This window comes from Pundamilia nyererei, unplaced genomic scaffold (genome assembly GCF_000239375.1).
Source record: "Pundamilia nyererei isolate P.nyererei 1_Seehausen unplaced genomic scaffold, PunNye1.0 scaffold00122, whole genome shotgun sequence".
Taxonomy (NCBI): Eukaryota; Metazoa; Chordata; class Actinopteri; order Cichliformes; family Cichlidae; genus Pundamilia; species Pundamilia nyererei.
In genome coordinates, this window is record NW_005187523.1 from 1,373,479 (window position 1) to 1,384,057 (window position 10,579).

Consider the following 10,579-nt stretch of genomic DNA (forward strand, 5'->3'; position numbering starts at 1 on the left):
TTTTATAGGCATTGAAGCCATTAAACCCAGTCAAAGAAGTGGTAATATTAATTTTATCAGAAAGAATTGAAGCATTCTGGATATTTCGTGTTTTCGAGTTTACATCCTATGAGTGAGGATTTATTACTGAGTTTCTGTGAACTGTACCTTTTGTGTTTTTATGTTTTTTAACTAGATGTTTTGCTTTGTCTCCCTCTTTTAATGTTTGTGTATTTATATTAACTTTTAATTTTTATCTTTTTTATTTTTATATTAATTTATTTGCATTTTTCTGTGTAATTTTGAGCATTATTACTATAATACATGTGAGGAAATTTTATTGATGTATTTATTTATTTATTTTCCCCTCCCCCTTTTAATCTTTAATGGTTTAGTCTAGAATCTATTTGGGCTGTGACCTAACCAATTAACCAATTAGCCAATACCACCTCATTAAATATCAATTGGTCAGCTGGTTTATTTGTGAAGGTGTGATTGGTCCATTTGAATTTTTTTTCTGTTTCCAGACTTTTATTTAAACACAAATTGTTTCACATTTGACAATGACCCTGATGAAGGCCACAAGCCGAAACACGTTGGTCACTTAATAAAGTTGTTTCTTATTACTTTTAAGTGTTGCTGGAGTCTCCGTGTCGTTTAACTCTTGGATATTGATCAATGATCTTTGATCAGTGGTTGATGATCAATGGTCATGACAAATGTATATTACTGATCAAGAAGGTCCTGACCTCACAGCCCATTGTTCACCAGTGGCGCTAGTTTCAGTCATTGTGCAAACATCGTCCTTGTAAGGTTGGGGAAACCTGAAGTCAGCTGAGACGGAAGAAGTCACTTCGTTGAGTGACAAAAAGTTTCTCCTACTGAAAATGCAACGTCCAGATGAACAAAAGCAACTTTTTGGGATGGATGAATGAATCACCTGGATGATTGAGCATGCATCAAGATGAGCAATCGTTAAGGATGTACAGTGTTGTACATCCTGAGAAAGACAGAAAGCACTGGTGAACTCAATGCAAAAAATATGCAATGCTTTTGTTCAACCCTCTGAATTAAAGCTGAAAGGCTGCACTTGAACTGCATTCAAGTGGTTTGATTCGAAGATCATTGTGGTAATGTATAGAACCAAAATTAGAAAAAAATTGTCTCTATCCAAATATTTATGGACCTATCTGTACATCTCACTAGTTTTCTTTCTTTCCAGTCTTTGAAATCAGATCAGTTTAACTTGATTTTTTACTCTAAAAACTAAGGTTTAATTAAACCATTGTTAGGATGAAATATTTTCATATATGGTTAAGATCTCCTTTTATACTTTCATATTTTTATAATGCATTTCACTACTTGTTGCCTGTTTCAAGTTCAGGGCCTAATATATATAACCAACAGCATGCCCCTATTAGGGTGAGTTCAAGATTGATTGATTGATTGTGTGATCATACTTTATTCATCCCGAGGGAAATTGGGTTAAGGCTGCCAGCCATGCCAGCGCCATCTTACCCTCCGACCATACATACATTACACAAACATCACATGGGGAAGACAGGGAGGTATAACAATGGAAAATGCACCACATGAGGAAAGACGAGGAGAAAAAAGAACTCCCCCCAGACTGAGCTCCAACAGGGAGATCAGTTTGAGAACAGAAAAAATAAATAAATACCTCAGCGCATACAAAAAGCACATGACTGTCAATACACCATAGAAACACAAGACGTGCAACAGGGGCGGGTAAAGGGTAAGAGAGAGCCGGTGTAGACAGCGCATCCGGTCCTGCAGCATGTCTGTGCTGGTCCAGTTGACCGCCATCTTCCCCGGGAGGGGACAAGCATCGAAGGCGTTTGGAAAGGGAGGGGGATGAGTGTGTATCAGTGTATGTGTGTGTCCAGAGTTCAGCTGAGACAGTGTCCTTCGCCCTGCCAGGCTTAGTAAACAGTCTTCCAGCCAACCCAGGTGGCCTTGCATGGGGGAGGAACAGTCTAAACACAGTCGTTATCAGGGTGTTGTTGTTCGGCTCCAGCCTTGAGACCACAGCTGGTGCTGAAGCAGTATCCACATGAAGTGATGGTGGTTTTTACTTTAATGCGAACAACTCATGTGAATTTCAAAGCTGTTCTGACAGTCCGACACTGGTCTCTCAATCTCCCGTTGGAGAGCCGCGAGCTTCTCCATGATCTTATCAAACTTACGCTCTGTGATGTTGTCATTCTTGTGCTCAAAGAGCCGATTCCGAGAACTCACGACCCCAGTGAGCTTCTCCAAGATGTGATCAATTTTCGCTCAGAGGTCTTATTCTGAGTGTTCACGGCAGCCGTAAGCTTCTCCAAGATCTTATCCGTGCTGCGCTCAATGAGCCCATTTTGAGAACTCACCACTCGTCCCATCGATTCAATCCCAGCAGGCAGCTTTGTGGGGTTTTTTGCTTTCTTTAATCTTCGATAAGCCAGCTCCGGTCAGCAAGAACCCTGTTATCATGGTTCCAAATAGGTAGATATCTTCAGCACTCAGGCTCACCCGAGCCCAGACTTCTCGTTGAGAAAAGGGTGTCAACTGCATTTAGGGACCAGTTGATCAAATCCATAATTCCTCTTTAGGTTTTAGAGAACAGACTGAGAGAGAGTGTTCCAGGGAAAAGTAATACAAAACACACAAGACTAGACAAGGACATAAGAGGCAAAGCAGGGAAGATAAGGAAGGAGAGGAAAAGAGAAAAGTGCGACCGCCTTTGCCAAGAACCAAAATTAAAATGCTGCATGCTTATACAACAGTTTCAGACAGGAGAACCTTCCTTGGCATTGGGTGTGATTTGGCGCTATATAAATAAAATTGAATTGAATTGAAAGGATAAGCGGAAGCGAATGGATGGATGGATGAATTGAATTCCATATCACAGCAATCAGCTGCATGTGACACTCACACTGTTCTGTCATGAAACAACATTTCTCAGGAAGTGGACCCCAGATGCAGGACTCAAAACCCCAACCTTTATCAGGGTTGATTGCAGAGTGCAGCAAAGTTCAAGATCCACGAGAACATGGGGCAGAAAACAGAAACTCACAAGGACAGGACACAATTCTGTTAGCTGGAATCAAGAGTTGTTCTTACCAGCTACTTTGTAATAGAATAGAATAATCCTTTAATTGTCCCACAAGGGGAAAATTGGTTGTGACAGCAGCAAAGAAAAAAGCACATATACAAACGAAACAGGACACAGAACAGAAACACACACAATTTTTACAGAAAAAATATTTAAGTCATGTACAATAGTTACAAAAACAGAGTACTGTACATATTAAGATTAAATAGGAGAGGGATCAGCATTTATGTTGTTAAATGTTTTTGCTTGTAAGACTTGAACATTTAACTGTAGGATAGTAGATATTATTGGACCAAGGATGCTAGAACCGGAGCTTCCAAGAAGGAGGATAAGAGGAAGATCACAGAAAAGGATAATGGAGTACATACAGAGGGTCGGTGTGACCGAAGACAGGGTGAGATGGAGGCAGATGATCAACGGGAAGAAGAAGAGTTTAAAGATTTGTCTTTACTTTGAAAAGGCACCATTTCAAACCATCTCCAGCTATCAGCTGTTGAAACTGCTGTTCTTCTTGTGCGTCCATGCATTTGACCACCAGAGGGAGACAACGCAATATATAGTGCACTCAGCCGAATGATTAAATTGAGATGATGTATAAATCTGAGGACCTGCAATTACAGAAATTTGTGTTTATCAGAGAAGTCAGCACGTGAATGTTAAATCATGTAGATTTTACTGTTCTGGGTGGAGGGTCAATGACCATTGCAAGTTTTGTGTTTTTTAGCACACATGCAACAAAAACTCCATTTTTCTATTAAAATCTATTAAAATCATCGTTCTTCTGTGTTGTTTTTCAGAACAATACACTCCCTACACGCTGCAGTTTACTGTTGTCTGTGGCTAAATTACCTGTTTTTACGTGGAAATTTTTGTCTCTTTTCTAATTTGTCATTTTCAAAGGTTGATTTTTATGTGCCTTTAAAAGTTAGTTGGACACAACTTCTTATTATTTGAAAATGGAAGCGACATAATATGCGGTATGGGTGATGAGATCTTTTAAAACTATTAAATTGTGCTGAAAAGTCATGAAAAGGACCTTAAATCCCTACAAAAATGCAAATAGTCAGTCATATTTTTAAGTAGGGTATTTATTTAATTATTTATAAACGAGTAGCCGTGTGTTGCAGTCTGTCAGCTTGACGAATATGAGGACCATAGGTCGTATTTGAATATCCCGCCTCGTCACCGACTCCTCCGAGCTTTGCCGAGGCGGGGATTCACACAGCTCTCTTCTCCCGTAGAGTTAGTAGTGTGTTGGGAAGCTGCACAGAAGCTCCGGTCACTGAAAGGTAACTTTTATAAAGCAGCTCTTATACTGCGAATGTTTCATTTTCTCATACGACGCGCAGCAGTGGAGCGTTATCAAAGACTGGAGCGTTTTATTTAGCCCCCCGCCTTTTCCTCTTGGATGTATCGCTTGAAGAACTAGGAACGGACCGCGCAGCTCACCGAAGCCGGGATGAGCGGGACCTCCGCGGGGTCGGCCGCGGCGCCCTGCCGCTTCGCGCACTACTTTGTTATTTGTGGAATAGACACAGAAACGGGACTTGAACCGGACGAGTTAGCAGGTATGTGGCTTCTTTTCTGTTGTTGAGTTATGAACGTGTTTTAAAGTCAAATGGAACCGCAGCGGTCCCCTCTCGCTTAACACGGTGTTGTTAACTGCAACGATCCATCCACCGCTACGGAGCTCTGGCTTTTTATTGTAAACCATTTAATACATTTATGTGACATATAGTGAGATTTCTGAACACCCTAAAACACAAGTGACACACACACACACCTTTACAAATAAGTGGAACGAAACAGTTACTTCAAAGAGTTACTACAGTGCAAATAAGCAGTGTCTATACATTAGAATAGAGATATGCATCATTCCTGTCTGATCACAGTATATGAGCTGCGGAAACCAGTGTCATTTAAGGTAATAAGCTTTTGAGAAATCAGCAGTAACCTATCTTTTCCGAATCCTATAATCTGATCTGGGCTTCCTGTGCTGTGCTACGTCTCAGAGCTGCTCTGCAGCTTCAGTGTCAGTGTTTCCCAAATGAATCGATTTTGACTTTGATGCTTGTTGTGGCTTAAAATTATACATTTTAAGTAACTTTTACAGCAAAATAAAGACATGTTTGGATATATTACGCGTTCTTCGCCGGTTTGTTTGTATGAGTTTTAATAGTAAAATAAAAAAGCATAGTTACGTTCAGTACTACCACAGGTGTGGACTAAGATGGGGATTTTGTCTCCACAGCAGAATGTATTTTTTGACATGTAATTCCTGCACATAGCTGGCAGGATCCCTGTTGTGTATTCACAGAAATCTTTTTCATCCTGGTGACTGAAGGAGAGCCGATGTCTGCTCTTCAGTGGCACCAACCTCAGTTTCAGCACGTTTGCTTTGTCACCAGATGCATTCACTCACGGGCTCAGTTTGTATTTTCTCCCTCTGCAACAGCCAGAGTGGAGTTTTTTTTAAATGCACTGTGGAAAGCTTTGCTTTGTGGATCAACAAGAGAGTTGCTTGCTGTATTGCATCACAGTTGAATTGTAACTTTTGCCTCTGGGGCAAAGTTGCGAATCGTAAAGTCAATGTGTTCATGTTGCACACAAGTGACTTGGCTTAAAGCCTGGATGATTAAGTGAAACGAGTGAAGTTAATCTAGAACAAACGAAACTGAACATATACACAGATATATATTAAAATTTTATTGAAAGGGGGAAATAACTTCCCAGCACCAATTGCTTATCCTTGCTTTCCATAAAGACACTGCTTGACTGTGGCCATCTGCTCAGCAGTGATGCTCCTCTGCTGCACTGCTGAGATACAAACTGTAAAGGCATCATTTGTTTAAAAAAAACCCTTATAAGTAAGTATTTTAAAAAAATATGCTTAAAACTACTGTGGTGGGAAGCTACAGTTTTATACCAAAGATGCATTATATGCTTCCTATGCTTTAAACTTCATCAAAGGTGATCAGTGGTGAAGTGGCCAGCTTGGTGAGGATTCCCAATGGGCTGTTTAAAAAAGAAAATCACAAGATTAGTTAGTCAGCTCTAAGAGGGAGCCTCTGGATGAGCCTCTGGACCAGCTCAAGAAATCCTTCATCCCAAATCATTGAGCTGGTTCTGCTCAAATAGCGTATCTTTGGCAATTTCATCATACGTACTTTTGGGACACAACAAAGGCTGAAAGATGATGTAGTATAGCCTCATCATGTTGTCAAACTATTACCATGAAAAATCCCAGTCGAATAAAATAGCCTGTTGTTTGGGCTCTCAGGCTGTGAAAAGAAGAAACCTTTTCAGGAAAAGAATATGGAATCAGTTTTTCTTATAAATGAACTAAATGTTTATGAATACAACGATAGTAAAAAGTGTGAAATAGCTGCTCTGACTGTCTGTAATCAGATCTGCTGCCACGGTCTCTGGTGATCTCCAGTTGTACAAAGATAATGTTGCAACGATTGATTGTTTGGTTGTTTTTCAAGCTTAGGCAGCATCTCAGCACCCCACTTATTCTTTTGTCCCTAAGTTAGAGGCAGAAACAAACAGAGTGACCCACATTAGGCTGTTTTTGCTTTTTTTAGGCTGCGACTCCCCTCCTCCCAGCTTTTTGTGCGCTACTGTGGCCTTATTTCCGTCTGCTTATTGTTTTACTAAGAGGACCCAACTTCCTGCAGACCTGCCTCAACCTCCTTTTAGAGTTGGCCGTACCTTCTGTCTATTATCATACAAGTGTTTCCCACATGGACTTTGGTGAAAAATAAAGTCCATGTGTGGGTAATTGTATCAGTTTGTATTTTTAATTATATTTTCATTAATTTATACGTCAGAGAAAATAACATCATGCACAATTTATGTCCTCTTGGACAATGCTCACTCTTATTTTTAAAAGTTTCGTTGTTGGTAACCAGCCAATCCTAAGCGTAGTATATCCTAGCTCATTGGCCACTGTGTTGTTGTGGCAATCCTTGATATCATCCACCTGCATCCTTCAAAAGGGGTCTTTTGAGTATGTGAATGTAGTCAAACTTATCTTCTGCTCTTGAGCTGAAATCTTCAGAATCGATCAGCAGGTGAGGAACTTTTTCTTAACTGGTTAATTGTCTCCTGTAAGAGGTCACTGTCTCAGCCCGGGCCCACAGCCCATACCACACCACTCAGCCTCAGGGGTATAAATACATCCTGGCTGTCATACAGGCCCTAAAATAGTTTGTGCATTCTAACACCAGATGCATTCTGGGTCAGCAGCATTGTGGAGTTAAAGTGACCAGCCTGAAAAGCTAACTTTGGGGTGAGAGCTGTCACGTGTAGATTTAGATATGAGGTCATGGCTTGCACATCTCTCTTCTGTCTCTCGATGTAAGAAAGGTATGCGCTCTTGGTGGAGGGGAAGCAGCTGGTGGTTTCAGACCCTGTAGCCTAAATCTTCCAGGTTACGAAAGACACTTTCATAACCTTTCATAACCATTCCTGTTTTCAGGAATGTATCTAAAATGTTTTCATTACCAGTTCAACTGTTTATGTTAAGCTTGCTCAACTATAAAAAGAATAAACATATATGATGTGATTTCAACTTTCATCTTATGGCAACATTTATGGCAGGTTGTAGTGACAGCGCTGATATGCCTGAGAATCTCATTTTGTAGCAAAAATAACTTTTATCTTATTGGATACAACAGAAACTGACAAAGTTAACTGTGAGAACAGGATTTGCGGTTGAAATAAGGTGATAAATTTGAAATATATGTTATTGCAATACTCAGCATTGCAAAATGTTAAAAATCTCAATAATAATCTCTCATTGTGATAGTGTCATATTGTGAGATGCTGTGTGATCGATCCCTGGGGAGATTTACTTCTCCGATGGGCCGTTCTATACCCATTTATGACTCTTAATATTGTGTTTGCACAGTAACCTCCCTTGCTACTAGCTTGGAAGCTGCCCAGTGCAGGTTTAAATATCATTGAAGCACAGGGGCTTACAGGACAGCCGTGACGTGGGAGTGTCTTTGGGCTGCTGCTGCAGGCCACAATGGGATTTAAACTGCTAAAACTCCCCTCTGGCCTGGACCATCTGTCTGCACCAGAGCAGCCTGAGAGCAGTCAGGACAACGACTGCATCATAATGGCCAACATGACAAGTATGCTAATGACAGGGACTAACAACAGTAACGGACGCGTCTGTTGACTCACGTTAACAATAGCGTGCATGGGTAATGGACAGATTATATGGCACAGACACTTACAATGGCTAATGACTGCTAACATCTCTGCAGTTCTTGTATTGTAAAAATAATGTTGATCTCATTTTAGAATTTTTAACTCCTTTTTCTTTCCAAGTTTTTGGACGGTGACTCCACTTTTGCCACACTTGCTTTAGATCTGAGTCTTTCTGAATGTGGGTTTCTTTCTTCCACACATCATTACTTCCTTCTCCTCTCTTCTAGCCTCAGTCTCTTTTACTTTGCTGTCCCCCGTTTGTTGCCTCGTGTTCTGTCAGCATGGCCGGCCTGTCGTTAAGCTTTTTAGAGTAATCTGTTTGGACACTTCCTCCAGGCTACACTGAGCACATCTCTGTAATATAACACAGCCAGGCCTAAGCAGTGCCTCCTCTACTCCCCTACACACACTCAGGCTATTGACTCCACTCTGCTTTCTTCAATCTTTGACCAACAGCATCCTCTTATTATAGAACTTGTCACTAAAGGTGGACTTTTTAATGACTGTGGAGGTTTTTGCCTCACTTGACATGGAGACAAAAGTTTTCTCCTGGCTGAGTTCTGATGCTCCCAAAAGAACAACAAGCACTTGTATGAATGTGTGTGTAAATGGGTGAATGAGACATGCTTGAGTAGAAAAGTACGATATCACAACCAGTTCATACCATTCTGATGGTTCCTCCTTCATTTATTGTCACATGCTTTCACCAAACTCGCTCAAGCTGGCGGAAGCTCTGCCTTTGGTTAAAAAGATCTATCCAGAAAAACCAAAAACCACTGAAGGTGTTGTTTGGTGAACCTGTGGAACATCGAGCTTTCAGGTAGACTTTTGAAGTGTTTCTCCTCAATCAGATTAAATCCCACTCAGTGATTTAACCATATTTAAATTTTAGGGCCAACATATCATGTCAGATCTCGTATAGATTTCCTGGAATAATAATCTGTTTAATTTTGCTTCACTTAACCAAGTAGCATGAAGACAAACAAATGAAATGATAAAATGAATTCTATGGCGTTGTGAACTATGAAATAATTGTCACCTCTCGACTCTACGCGTGCCACATAGTTGTGTCGGATGTTCAGTGTTGAAGAAGATCCCAGATCTTGCTCACAGATGTTGGATTTAACTTTTAAAAAATGCTGCTGTCTTTTTCTTAGTCCTTTACATTTTAGATTGTTAGTTTTACAGGGATTTTATAATTCTGTGTTTGCTATAGTCACATCATAACCACAGACCATTCTGAAATCCTACGAGGTGCATTTCCTTAGAAATGTAACTGCATGTTGCACTGGACTGCACAGATATAAATGCTGGCAGTGGCATGGGCCATGTGTGTATGCTGTACATAGATTCAGCCTGCAACGTAGGTATAAATGACACTTTACTGTTTGGAGCAGCGCTGCATTGATAAAAGGGAAGCAAAGAGTCAAGCAAAGAGTCAGGAGATATGGGGCCCCATCCTGGATGAGAGGCTGCTAATCAAAGTTAAGAGTCAGGGGGTGGTAATGGTCGATCGCCTGCTTGTGGGAGTCAGCGGGGCCTGCCAACCTCAAAGGATGCTGGGAGCTGTTGCCGTAATATCCCTTCGCAAACCTCTCTCAGTCTCTTAAACCAAAGTGAGCAGTTGCTCTTGAAAGGCCTGAACAACCATCACATAGCCCCTCCCTTGAAGTGACCTCTAACCCCAAGCGCCATATGTTCTGTCTCAACATGACCTTAAAGAGACAAAAGAGGCAGTGAAAGCCGAAAAGATAGTTTCTTGTAGATTTCTGCAACAGTTGTAGTTGGACATGACCATGATGAGTCAGCTCCACTGACTTTTTTTCTGTTGCTGATTTTGTATAGAGGCTTGAGGTTTTGTTCTTTGATTGCAGCTGTTCAGAGCGGCTGCACTTAATTATGGAATAAACATGCACGAGCCTGAAGAGTTAAAAGGGAAGCTGCAGAGAGAGACTGCAATGGTTGTTGGCAGAAGCACCCATGCATTTACAATTTACATGTGAAATAAATGGAAATTCTCTATGTTCTCCGATAGAACTCAGCATCTTCTTCCTGTATTTACTGTTGTTACTACCTCCCCAGACACTTCGGGCCAATGAGCAGGCTGAACAGTCTCACATGGTTTCTAGCCACGCATTTTGGTTCGCTTGGAGTTCACTTGGGTTTTTCTCTGTGTGGAAACAAACCAAAACCATGGGAAAAAGCTACAAGTTTACTCATCAACTGATTCGTGTGTGTGTGTGTGTGTGTGTGTGTGTGTGT

General features: G+C 40.9%; 1 protein-coding gene across 8 annotated transcripts in view; it reads left to right on the forward strand.

The window, feature by feature from the left end:
• The first annotated feature begins 4,320 nt into the window (after positions 1-4,320).
• Positions 4,321-10,579, forward strand: part of LOC102198357 (DENN domain-containing protein 5B-like) — a 70,452-nt gene continuing 64,193 nt past the window's right edge. For all 8 annotated transcript variants that reach the window (XM_005742645.2, XM_005742647.2, XM_005742646.2 and 5 more), the window contains exon 1: positions 4,321-4,662. In XM_005742645.2, the coding sequence (XP_005742702.1) occupies positions 4,554-4,662 (109 nt within the window). In that variant the 5' untranslated portion in view covers positions 4,321-4,553. The remainder of the gene's footprint in view (positions 4,663-10,579) is intronic.